Source organism: Balaenoptera physalus, assembly GCF_965194825.1.
Source record: "Balaenoptera physalus genome assembly, chromosome: X".
Classification (NCBI taxonomy): domain Eukaryota; kingdom Metazoa; phylum Chordata; class Mammalia; order Artiodactyla; family Balaenopteridae; genus Balaenoptera; species Balaenoptera physalus.
In genome coordinates this window covers 29,696,924-29,710,706 of record NC_138903.1, presented here as the reverse complement: position 1 = coordinate 29,710,706, position 13,783 = coordinate 29,696,924, and the positions used below count along the sequence as shown (strand labels likewise).

Sequence of the window (13,783 nt, the reverse complement as noted above, 5' to 3'; positions counted from 1 at the left end):
CAGAATTATAAATTTCTAACGGGAATTATGTCCTCTTTATTGACATAAAGAGATCAGTGTGCAGTATACTATGGTTTTCAAAAATGCTTTAAACATGCCTTCATGAAGAATATTTACCTTAAAACAGGTACTAATACTTCTCATTTGAGTCTCAACTTTTTGTTGAATTAATGGATGAAATAACCTAAATTTTAACTTTCATCCTCACCATGAAATTGTGTGATTGATAGGCAAGATATTGTCTCACGTCCCTGATGCCGGTATCCAAATTGAGAACGTTTAAGAAGTTAGTTCTAGGGCATATAGCCAGGCTGTGAACCAAAACCAAGCCTTTGGACTTTAAATCCATTACCCATTGGTAATAGGTAATTACATTACCCTTTTGTATACATCTTTGGGAAAAAAAAGCATTCTTTGACTTATCTATTTCTACATAACAAATGACTCCAAAACTTAGTGGCTTAATACGAAAATTTATAATTATATCGTGATTCAGTAGATCAGGAATATGGGCAGGGCTCATCTAGGTTGTTGTTCTGCAATTGTGGTATGCCTGGGGTCCCTCATTGGGCTTCATTCATCAGGAAGCTCAACTTCTAAGAGAGCATTTTATCTTCCAGAGTTACTTTCAAGATGGTCTCTAATCATTCAGTAGTCTAGCTTGGGCTTCCTTACAGCATGGCAGCTGGGTTCCAAGAGAGAGAATACAAAAGCTACCTGTTCTCTTACAGCCTATGCTTGGAACTCGTATAGCGTCACTTCTGCCACATTCTGTTGGTCAGAACAAATCACAAGGCCACTCCATATTCATGAGCATAGAAAATAGACTCCATCTCTTGATGGCATGACAAAGAATTTTGTGGCCGTTTTTTATCACCACACATATTAAAATTAAAATAATGGATATATAAACAAATGATTGCCAGGATATACTACTAACTCAATTACCAGAGATGGCTCACACTTTATTTAGCATGTTCACGTTTAGTTAGCTATGTGAAACTTTCTAAAAATTGCAATGTGTGAACTATAGTAAGTTAAAGAAAGAATAACTTCAGAGGTGATTGATTATGGGCTTTATTTACCTTCCTTCTTAATGTCCAACGATGCCAAACCATGTGAACACACATTTAGTTATAAATGTCAATAGTTTTACCTAGTAATAGATTTAATAATAGTAAGTAAAGTTGTTTTGACAGAGGCAATAATAGGCATCTTTCAAATTTTCAGTTTACATAAAGTTCTAATGGATCTCCAGAATCAGCAACTGAAAGAGTTACATGACTGGCTAACAAAAACAGAAGAGAGAACAAGGAAAATGGAAAAAGAACCCTTTGGACCTGATCTTGAGGACCTAAAACGCCAAGTACAACAACATAAGGTTAGTATATTTTATGCTATTTGCTTTCATCTGAAAAACAAACTAAGTGTATATGTGTATTACGTACATACACATGCCATGGTTTACAGATAAGAAAGAATTAAAGCTTCAATTGAGAAGAGTTTTAAAATAATTCTTACCTAATATTTTTTGTGATGTTTACTTTTTCAAATACAAAATAGCTAGGCTTTTCATATTTGAAAAAAATCAAATATATTCCTGGAAGAGAACAATGCCGGCTATGTGATTTATTAAAGTTTTGGTTTCTTAGAAGAGGGTCTCTGTAGGGATTACCTGCAAAGCAAATTTAAGTAATAAGGCAAGATTTTTTAAACATGGCTTTACCTTCGATTCATAAGGTCTTAGAGCAGGCCAAGCTTGATGAAAAATGAACATCTGTAACATTGCTTTCCTATAAAATATAGCATCTAATAATTTTAATATTTCCATCTTACCTTTCTTCAGTTTATTTGTACACTTACAGTTATGCTCTCTGGTTGCCAGAAAGCATTTATTGTTTCTGTGATTAGAATTTCTACAGAAATATTTCTTTTCTTTTCAGCTTCCATTTTTTAATTGAGATATAACTGACATTCATTTCAGGTGTGCAACATAATGATTCAATATTTGTATATACTGCAAAATGACCACCACAATAAGTCTAGTTAACATCCACCACCATATAAAGTTAGAATTTTTTTTTCTTGTGAAGAGAGCTTTTAATATTTACTTTCTTGGCAAATTTTAAATATGCACTACAATATTATTGATTATAGTTACCATGTTCTACATTACACCCCCATGACTTACTTATTTTGTAACTGCAAGTTTGTACCTCTTGACCCCATTCACCCATTTCACCCAGTCCCCAAGCCCTCTCCCCTCTGGCAACCACCATTCTGTTCTCTGCATCTGTAAGTTTTGTTTTGTTTGTTTGTTTGTAATGGTTTTTAGATTCCACATATACTTGAAATCATACAGTGTTTGTTTTTGTCTAACTTATTTTGCTTACCATAACTCCCTCAAGGTCCATCCAATTTGTCACAAACAGCCAAGATTTTATTATTTTTATGTCTTTTTATGGAATATATACAACATTCCAATGTATATATACACCACACTTTCTTTATCCATTCATCCGTCAGTAGACACTTAGGTTGTTTCCATGTCTTGGCTATTGTAAATAATGCTGCAGTGAACATGGGGGTGCAGATATCTTTTCGAGGTAGTGTCTTTGTTTTCTTCAGATAAATATCCAGAAGCGGAATTGCTGGATCATATGTAAGTTTTATTTTTAATTTTTTGGGGAACAGCCATACTGTTTTCCACAGTGGCTGCACCAGTTTACATTCTCACCAACAGTGCATGAGGATCCCCCTTTCTCTACATTCTCCCCAACACTTGTTATTTCTTGTGTTTTTGATAATAGTGGTTTTGACTTGCATTTCCCTGAGTAGTGATGTTGAGCGTCTTTTCATGTGCCTTTTGGCCATTCATATGTTTTCTTTGGAAAAATACCCAGTTCCTCTGAACATTTTTTAATCAGATTTTTTTTTTTTTGCTGTTGAGGTGTATGAGTTCGTCATATATTTTGGATATTAATCCCTTATTAGGTATGTGATTTGCAAGTATTTTCTCCCATTTAGTAGGTTGCCTTTTCACTTTGTTGATGGTTTCCTTTGCTGTGCAGAAGCTTTTTAGTCTGATGTAGTCTCACTGCTTATTTTTGCTTTTGTTCCCTTTGCTTTTGTACTCAGATCCAAAAAATCATTTCTAAGACTAATGTCAAGGATCTTACCACTTATGATTTCTTCTGTGGGTTTTATGGTTTCAGGTCTTACATTCAAGTCTTTAATCCATTTTGAGTTGATTTTTGTGTAAGGTAAAAGATAGAAGTCTAATTTCATTCTTTTGCATGTGCCTGTCCAGTTTTCCCAGCACCACTTATTGAAGAGACTGTCCTTTCCCCCTTGTATATTCTGAGTGCCTTTGTTGTAAACTAATTGACTGTTTATGCATGGGTTTATTTCTGGGCTCTCTCTTCTGTTCCACTGATCTATGTGTCTGTTTTTTATGCCAATACCATACTGTTTTGATTACTGTAGTTTTGTAATATAAATTGAAATCAGGTAGCTGGATGTCTCCAGCTTTGTTCTTCTTTCTCAAGATTGCTTTGGCTATTTGGGGCCTCTTGTGGTTCCATACAAATTTTAGGATTGTTTGTTCTATTTCCATGAAAAATGTGATTGGAATTTTGATAGGGATCGCATTGAATCCCTTGATTGCTTTGGGTATATGGACATTGTAACAGTATTCTTCCATTCAATGAGCATGGCATATCTTTCCATTTATTTGTGTCTTCTTCAGTTTCTTTCATCAGTGTCTTACAGTTTTCAGCATACAGGTCTTTCACCTCCTTGGTTAAATTTATTGCTAAGCATTTTATTCTTTTTGATGAAATTGTAAGTGGGATTTTTTTTTAAAGAATTGTCTTTCTGATAGTTTGTTGTCAGTGTATAGAAATGCAACAGGTTTTTGGATATTGATTTTATACCCTGTGACTTTACTGAATTCATTTATTAGTTCTAACAGTTTTTTGGTGGAGTCTTTAGGGTTTTCTATATATAAAATCATGTCATCTGCAAATTATGACAGTGTTGCATTCTAATAACCATTATAAAACTAGCTCTGGGTTTTATTGTAGGAACAGAGCCTTGCTCAGTCCATCATCACACACACACACACACACACACACACACACACACACACACACACACACACACAGAAGAACCTTCATGATTGGCCCAAAATTAGGGTTGCCAGATTTAGCAAATAAAAGTACAAGAAGCCTAGTTAAATTTGAACTTCACATAAACAATGAACTTTTTTTTTAGTGTAAGTATGTCCCCAATTAGTTATTGTTTAGCTGAAGTTCAGATTTTACTGGGCATCCTGGATCATATCTGACAACTCTACTCAGGATTCTGTGCTTCTTGGATTTATGGCTTTGAAAGGAAATATCTGCTCCCTCAAATCATACCTCCTAAATCTGTGTCTCACCCAACTTCATTCTTTTTTTATATATATAACTTTTTGTCATAGTTAGCGTCACAATTCTTTCATGCAGATGAAAGATACCTTTCTTTTTAAGTCCCAGAGCTGTTTTTTATTTAATGAACTTCAGGTTCAGTGAAAAATGGGGCTGGCTTTTGCTATTGCTGCAGCCAAAGCCATCCTTTGGCCACAGCAGCTTAAGATAAAACAGTTTGGGGAGAGCTATAGCTATGGCAATCCCGTCTGCTACCCCGTTGGGAAAAAATAAAGCATCAACTGCATTCTAATTTTCACATGGAAATTGTGACTAAAAGAGGTTCACTTGTCACATAGGTTTTAATTGAACATCTGATAAAGAAGTTAGAGCCAGTGCTAGACCTTGAACTGGACCACTTTTTCTGTGTGACCATGCATTCCTCTGGTAGACCATGTATGCATTCTCTTCCCCTTGGCCTACACTGGAAGTTGCGTGCAGACAGTTTCTGTGTATACCAGTGGCTTCCTCTCTGTCTGAAGGTATTCACTGGCCACAGGTGAGTCTCAGCCAGTTTGAACATGGGCAAAAAGTAGTTAGTGCTGCCAGAGCTGCCATCAACCAAGGAGGGACTTGAAATGATGGATAAGTACCCTAGAATCCTTGCCCAGTGGTGGGATGAATCCAAGGTATCTCTCAATTCCCAGTTTCCCAGAGGTTTCCCAGCAAGACTGGGCCCCAGATGTCCATGGGGTAAACTATCTCACAGTCCCACCCGCTCATAATGTCTCTTGAGATGACTTCTCAGATAAACTATTTGTACCCAAATATTTGGCTTAGAGTCTGTTTGGGAATGAACTCAACCTAAGACAACCTTCTTGCCTGGGAAGCCAGAGTACTATCCCAGCTTACCATTAACTAAATATGTAATTTTCAGAAATTATTGAATCTCTCAGTTTCTCCATATTTTCACTTTGGAAATAAAAGTGTTGAGCCAGTTGATTTTTAGTGTTCCTTCCAGTCATGGTTTTAATGTTTCGATTAGTTTTGGAATGTGGAGCATTTCAGGCAAGGACAAGACTACAGGCAGTAGCATTGAACATCAGAGAGACGGATGTCGGCACTGGATGCCTGGAGTCTAAGGAGGAAGCTAGGAAGAGAAGGAGAGAAGTGGCAGAGAATGATAGGGTAGCCATAAGGGTGAATGACTTAGGGCAACTACGAGTAAAGGTCTCATCTGGAAACCAGGAACAGAGCCTTCATTGAGGTTAGGCTGTCTAGGGTCTTCATATTCTGCCAATTACCTGAAAGGTTTTGCACTTTGCTCTGGAAGATTTTGAATGAATAGAATGGAAAGTATCTGACTAATATTGTAATAAAATTTGAATAGATTGTCCATTACTTGAAAATGTGCCTTTTCTGATGAATATGAAATTGCTTTGAAGAGCATAATTTGAAACAAAAAGAAAGCAACAGAACTATATGCAAGTTGATTATGTAATCGTTTACATCTAGGATTTATTCATATAAGTACGTAAGGAAAAGCAGAAGGAATTGGTTTGCTGACACAGAAAGCAAGGCCATCTTCCACCTTTAACTGTTTAAACTCACTTCACAATATATTATTTTTTTAATAAAATTAAGACAATGGAAAAACATATTACATAGCTAAGAGAAAGCCTGACAGTTGATAATTCTCTTTTGTTACTTGAAGTAATTACAATGAGGAGAAAATTTTTTGACAAAATCAAACAATTTATAAAGGAGTTGAATTTATTTAAATGGGAAACATGTATGTTTTCTTAGAAGTATACACTAAAAGGAGTAAATTTTTTTTTGTTAGTCTTTCCAAGCTTCATAAAACAGAAGAAGGGATAAATGTTCTTTCTTTAGGTAACTGAATTCAAACTAAAGCCTTATTTAAATAATCACTGATTTACTTTGCAGCTTTTCTTCCCAAGGATTGTTAGTGAATGAAAATAAGAAAATTTCTCCTTCTGACAGTGAAATACATCAGTAACCTTGGAGTAGTCAGAAAGTAACTGCACCCTGCTGCATCACCATGCTTCTCACCTAATATAACATTTAGTTTTTTTAGCTTCATATCCATAGACAGTACATCCTTGAGTCATCCTCTTTATTTTTTTAAGAGATGATTACAGATGACAGAATTAAAGAAGAGATTCAGGTTTTGTTGCTGGGAATGGATTTAAATTCTGCTCGGGTCAGAGGACTCTGGCGTGTGCGTGCCCTCTTGCGCGCTCTCTCTCTCTCTCTCCTTGCAAGTACACCATGCATATTACAGATATGCTTCTCTCTGTTCTGTGGCAGCATCCTTTGCTATCTTCATTTCAACAGCATTTTATTACAAGGCAGGCTAGAAATTGAACCACTGTAAAATGCCATGGAAATAAGTCACTTTTACTGAATCTGCCAATTAGGCAAGGTAAAACGATCGATCCTATATTGGTGGTTACTATTAAATCTAGCCAAACTGTTAACTCGGGGTAACTGGGAAAAGTTCAATTTGCTGCAAAATTTGGAAGAGACCAGCCATTCTTCATAGCTATTGCTTTGGGTAAAGAATTTAGAGGTTTACTTTAGATCTGAGTCACCCAAAAGTGATTCTCTTGGGAGTGAACAAATTGAAGCTCTCAATCTTCTTGTGAAGGAACACGTCAGAAATAATTCCGGTTGGTTATTTCTGTCTTAAGAGAAAGATTTTATTAGTGATGTTGATAAGGAATGAAAGGATTTCCCTAGAAGGAGTGACAATATTATTGAGGACAATGAAAGTCTTATGTGGGCTTGAACTTTCATTAATGGGAAAGCAGTTTGTTATTCTGGAGGGCATTTTAATCAAAAAGAAAATAATTGACTAGGAAATCTTGTCTTGTAGCACAGTCACACTGAGATGAGGTTTAAAGCTTAGTTTACTAGCTGTTACCAATTCTTATGAGAGGTTTAGACTTTTGTTATTAGTTACACTGACTTAGTAACAACATCAACAAAATCCTTAGCATACAAGTTATTAGAATTTGCAGGTATCATTGTGACATGTGCACTGTGTTACTTCAGTAAATGTTCTTTGTTAAGTACTGATTGATACAAATTAAATGACCTCTTAGAAGCTCAGTCACCTATCCTTTCCTTGAAGCTTAGTTAATCACAAACATTTGGATTGCCGAGATTGTGAAATATCCTCTTCTGGTGACCTTTAAAATGATCTAGATAGTAATGTAATGGGAAGATTTAGGTGTAATCCTGCCAAAGGATTTGACATTTCATTTCATTCCATTGAATTTTATTCCATATCACTGAACAAACACTTATTAAAGCAAAATAGCTGCTGTGAAGAATACAGAGACCTACTGTTTATGGAATCTTCCTCCAGAAGCTCACATGCTAGTACATCAGATAATGACACAGAAAACAAGTGACCATTATACAAGGCATAATATGTCAGATGGCTTGAGAATGTTAGAAACAGTGATTTGCTGGGCAAAGGAAATGAGGTGGGGTAATGAAAGGTATGTCACTTGCCTCGGTTATGTGCTGCACTCTGCTCACTGCTGGAGGACCACAGCCTGAACATGGAGGGTCTTGATCTCAAGACAAGCATTTGGAGCTAGTCTGTGGGCAATAGGGAGCCATTATTGATGATAAATGAAACTGAGGAGAGTGGCAATTTAGGAAAATTTATCTTATATTTTAGGAAGACATATCTTGTAAGATAAACTAGAGCACAGATGAACAGGAGGCCAGAATATGTTAGGAACATACTGCATAAAGTATATAGAGCCTGAATCAAAGCAATGTCAATGAAAACTGTTTAAAAAATGTTTTGGAAATCAACAGCAGAACCAAAGAGACTAGATTTAGGGAATTATCACAGAGTTCAAAATAATAGTTTCTGAGACTGGGCAATTGGGAGGCCAAAGTTGGATTTTTAAAAAATAGGCAATACTAAGAGAGAAATGCAATAATTGGGAGGAGCATGAGTGATTCTGAAAAGCCTAAGAATGCCATAGAATCAAGTAGTGCTTTTAGTGACTAATAAGCTCTCTTACATCTTTAGCAAGATTAAAAGTACATGTTATTAGTTACTGCTATGAAATTCCATTTTATTTCCTATTTTTTGCCCGCATAAGTGCTTAATGAATGTTTGATGGCTATATCAGTAAAGGTAAACAATATAATTGGTAAAAAAAAAAAAAAAATACTATGCTACAGCCAGAGAACCAGAGAGACCTCTCTTGTGTTTCCCCAATGTCTAGCCAAGTATTTAGCACGTAATTGATGCTCAGTAAATGGTTTTTGGATCAAATGCTTTAAATAATTCTGACTACTTCTATCACACACAGAAGCTTCATCATTGCTTCCACTCTGACAGACATGAAACTTACAATTTAAATAAACAGTAAAAAAAAAATTGTGAGTTGGGTCAAGAAAACAACTTATATAGGTGAAGAAGGAACACATCTTTAAAGCAACTTACATGGAGATATTATCTCTGGTGCCCTCTCACTAACTCTGGCTTTTTTTCATTCCTCTCTCCCTGTTTCATTCTCTGTTCAAATATCTTAATGGTTATAACCCTGGCATCTTTTTATAAATGTCACAGAAGATGCTACCGGCAGTCATACTTGTGTTTGTCCATAGAAATCAGGCATGTGAGCCTTGGTTATGTGGAAAAGGAAAACCATTCAATGGAATCACATCCTCAACTGGCTACCTACCACAGCTGGCCAATTCATGAGGAATATTTGCACAGTGGACCAGCCAAAGAAGCTATAGTGTCTGTAATCCTACAACTTTGTTTTTAAATTTGTGTGTGTTAGGTTGAACTTGTGAGTTAGGTTGAACTTCCTATAAATTATAAGGACTCTTTTTTGTCCTTATGGCCTCAGTCTTAGGCTTGATCAGGTCTTGCTTGCCCCTTTAAGCTGGGCTTACAACTTAACCTTTCTTCCGAGATTTTTACTTAGAAAGGAGAGAGAAGGCCTAGAAGTGTTATTCTGTCTCTTTCTTTGGTTTCCATATGGACCTTACTTGACCTTCATGGGGCAGTGAATAAGAACCATGGGAGAAAAGCATGCATCCTCTAGATGGGAGATGGCATGATCATATCAATAGACAGCATTATGACGAACAGGTTTCAAGAGAGAATATCCAAATAGGAAAGATTCATGAGAGAAAAGTAAGAAAAAAATGTAGTATACAAAGAAACTAAGCCGTTTAGGTAAAAGTAACTTGAACTTCCTGTTAATACTCAAAACCTTATATTAAACACAATTTTTGTGATTAGCATTTGTCACTAAGACATACCAATGTTAACATTACTTTCAAACAGTAAGAGCATATAGGAGGACCTAACTATTATGTGTGTGTTTTTAAAGCAAGCTTCGTGATAGTAGTTTTTCAAATGTAATAGGTTGAATTCAAGTATTACTAGAGGGGTAAAACCTGATACTCAACTGAGTACACACACATATGCATACACTTACACACAGGAGTTTTTAAGTTTCTATTCATGTGCCTTATGAGTTATAAGAAACATGTATCTATCTCTTATGCTTATATGAGCTATATTAATATCTCTTATATGAGAGGCAGTATGTCACAGATTCTGAAGCCAGACTGCCTAGGTTCAAAATATAGCTCTATCACTTGTGAGCTGAATGACTTTGCAAAAGTTACTTAAGCATTTTGTGCCTCAGTTTCCCCAAGTATGAATCAGGGTGGTGATGATGATGATGATGATACCTATCTTATAGGGTTGATAAAAATATTTACTACATAATTGCATAAAAAGCACTTAGAATAATACTTGATACCCAGAAATATATAAATTATCTTAGCTGTTATTATTATATAAGACATGACTTTTACCCAAGCAAAGTTGATTTGTATGGTAATAAAATTCTTTTGGCATAAAGAAGTGGCAAGTTAATGTAAAAAGGGACAACATTACGCTTTATGGTCTAACAGAGTAGTGTATGCATGATACTCAGTTTTAATTTTTTTTAATCTAGTTGAGAAGACATCTAATTTCCCATCAACATACTATAAAGAAAGCAGCAGATTCCAAGGATAACTTCTCATATTAGATAACGCCATTAATTTAATTTAATTAAAAAATAATAATGCAATCCATACCCATGTCCTTATTTTCACAGATCAAGTGATTCCAGCTAACAGGTAACTAATTAGCAACTGTTGAGCACTGATTCAGTAACATGGCTCAAAATGTTACAGCCCTGTTTTAAAGTACATCAGTGCATCTACTAAAATGTAATTATCCAAGACCCCCTCATCTTAGAGATACCCAGTTTATTTTTTATACTTAATTTCTCCTATAATGCTTATTTATTAGAAGTTTCTGCCCTCTGGGGAGAGTAAAGCAAGAAGGAAAAAGACCCTATCTCTCACTTAATCGAGTTGGTCTCAGCTAAAGTATCTTTATTTTCCTGAACCAATACAAATTAATTTCAGTTGCCTTCCATAGGTAATGCAACATTAATAATGTAAAAGAATTATTTAAGTATATAAAACATTTTAGAATGCATTTTAGGGGAAAATTCTTCACAAGAAAGCCACAACTGATATGATAATATGAATTTTAAGAAAATATTTTTCCTTGAAAAATAAGTTCATGTATCTTATAACAAAATGCATGACCATAAATCTAATTTCATGTAAAAATAATGTTGAATACTTCATTATGTATATTTCTAAGGAATATAAAATTGTTAACTACAGTATACTATCATTTTATGTTTAATATTTCTGTTATGAACAGAATGATTTCTAGTAGTACAACTGGTAGTACTCTGTTACTCAGTGGAACTACATTTTTCAGAGATAATTTATACTGGATAATATTTAATATTCCATTAACAAAGATCTAGGTCATATCTAGTGAGAATGAGAAAACTACTGAAGCACATATTTTTGTATGATGTTCTATAGTTTCAGCACACTGAGAATATTTAGTAATTAAAGATACATAATATAATTATCAAGGGTATTGGGAATAAATACTGATGCCCAGAGGAGCTATTTCCATGCATCTTAGTGTAAGAACAAAATGATAAGGCGACGATGTCAGAAATAGAAGAAAATAAGCATTTCTTCACTACCTATCGATTCTACTAAGTACTGCAGTCGCTGATTTTAATGTACTATCTCATTTCACTCCAGTACTAAACCTGTCCTGGAGGGATTTAAATCCCTAATTTGTGGATAAATAAATGTATTCAGAGGGATTGAGTTGCCTAAGGTAACTTAAATAGTACTTCGTAGACTTGAGCTTGTCGTCTTGACCTGTCTGCCTTTGAACCCAGACTCTTTTCGTCTATTCTGAGATTCCATTGACTTTGATTACAGTGGTGATCCTAGAGGCTAGAGCAAATGCAGAGAGTAGCAAAGAGATTAGAGAAGTATGGCACTCGGTCCCTCAGGCTTGGGAATATCTAGATGGAAAAGATGGAGAGACCGGGTGCATACAAGTCCTCAAACTTAGAATACGCAGTAGGGAAAGAGAACACATTAGTAGTGGCTGTGTATGAAATGCTCAGAGTCAAGATGCTTAAGGAAGTGATTTTTCAACATTAATCCTGAAGCTCTTTCTTTAAAATTAGGGCAAAAGGGACTAGAAAGGGAATATTGAAGAAAATGGGCTCATCATGAGAATGGCGGTAATGTTTGAACTGGAAGATAATCAGTAGCATTGAATGTTACATCTACATACTAGCCAATCAATGCAGATAACTTCCTCTGTGGTACACTTGAAACCTTCCACCCCAGCCCTCTCTCCCAATAATCCTGTTCTCTTCTTTTTCAATAATTATTTTCAGGCTAATGACATTTTGTAATTATTTATTAGATTTTCTTGGTGTTCACTTTAATTTCTGATTTCAGTGATATAACTATATGTAGGATGTATGGATAGATGCATGCATGCATGGACTGTAGAGGGAGGAGGAAAGTTAGGAGAATTGAGGGCTATTATTCAATGATTAGGATCTATCACTCATGAAATATTTCCTCACTCCATGAAATAGCTCCTCTGACCATGGTAATTTTTCAGCAACGTATGAGACCACTTGATCAATTAGTTTAAAGCTACTGTTGTTAGTCTCATGTAAATAATTTGGAAGTTAAAGTCTTATTTAAGGATTTAAAATGTATTATATATTTCTTCAGATCCTAAAGCTTTACTGTAACTTGAGCCCTTCTTTTCCTGGATTTCCAAAACCACATTCCATTTCTGTACATAGAATGCTTATTGGAGGATGATGACAGCATGAATAAGATGAGGGTGAATTAGGTGAATATTGGGTTCTTGCAGTATGGTTTAAAGTCTTTGTTCTGAATGTGCCTAAATATGAGTTTTTAGAACTAACTAGCTGTTAGTATTTATTGTGTACCAGGCAAGGTGCTAACCAATTGTAGCTTATTCATTCTTCCTAACCATCTAATGAAGAAGGTACCCTTATTATCCAATTTTGAAAATTAGGAAGCTGAGGCTTGGTGTGGTCGGAAACTTTCACAAGGTCACATAGCTGGTTAGCAATACATGCAGGAATCAAACTCAGAAAATCTGATGTTAGATCCCACACCTTTAAACATGCACATATTTTTGTCACTCTGTCATCCATATTATGTCCTTTTCTACTTATATTTGGAAAGATGTAGGGGTACATTAATGGTCAGCTCTGTTTTTAAAACAGTTTTCCACATTTACGGAGCCCCCTTCCTGGGATTGGTAAGCATTGGGTGCTTTTAAAATCTTTAAAACATCATAGAAATGGTGTTTGGGCCCCCCCCCCTTTGGTGCTTAGGATTTAGAAGAAATATAAACATTTATTTTTAACAAAAAGGTTAAAAAAATGGGTTTGCTATAAAGACTAAGATAACTATGCAAGAATGTTTAAGTAAGTGGGTATCAAAATAAAAGCTCTTCTAGGAGAGCCTGTTGAGGAAGCCTATTTAAAATATTTAACAAATTTATAACAAAATTACATACTATAAATAGATCCTCATGGGGAACTAGACAGTACTGTGACCAGTCAGGCTTAGTAAAGTGAATATTGGACTGAAAATAAAATGGCAAGTCATTTCCAGATCATTTCATTCAGGGAATAGATAGAATAAGGAATACAGAGCCTAGCCCAGTGCAGAGGTGATGGAAAGAAGGACGTAAAATGACCATAAGAGAAAAAATAACGAGAATGATATACTGCCTACCCCCCCCATCATTTCCTAAGAAATCATAAAGTTTTCTGATTTGCCTGGGATGCTTTTATTTGAAAATAAAATCAATTCACATCCAGATGTATTGCATTAGCTAATTGTTCATGAGTATCTAG

General features: G+C 35.3%; 1 protein-coding gene across 5 annotated transcripts in view; it reads left to right on the top strand.

Annotated features, from left to right (window-relative positions):
- The window catches only part of DMD (dystrophin), a 2,259,822-nt gene that overhangs the window by 969,810 nt on the left and 1,276,229 nt on the right, over positions 1–13,783 (top strand). For all 5 annotated transcript variants that reach the window (XM_082446317.1, XM_082446321.1, XM_082446320.1 and 2 more), the window contains one exon: positions 1,231–1,381. In XM_082446317.1, the coding sequence (XP_082302443.1) occupies positions 1,231–1,381 (151 nt within the window). The remainder of the gene's footprint in view (positions 1–1,230; positions 1,382–13,783) is intronic.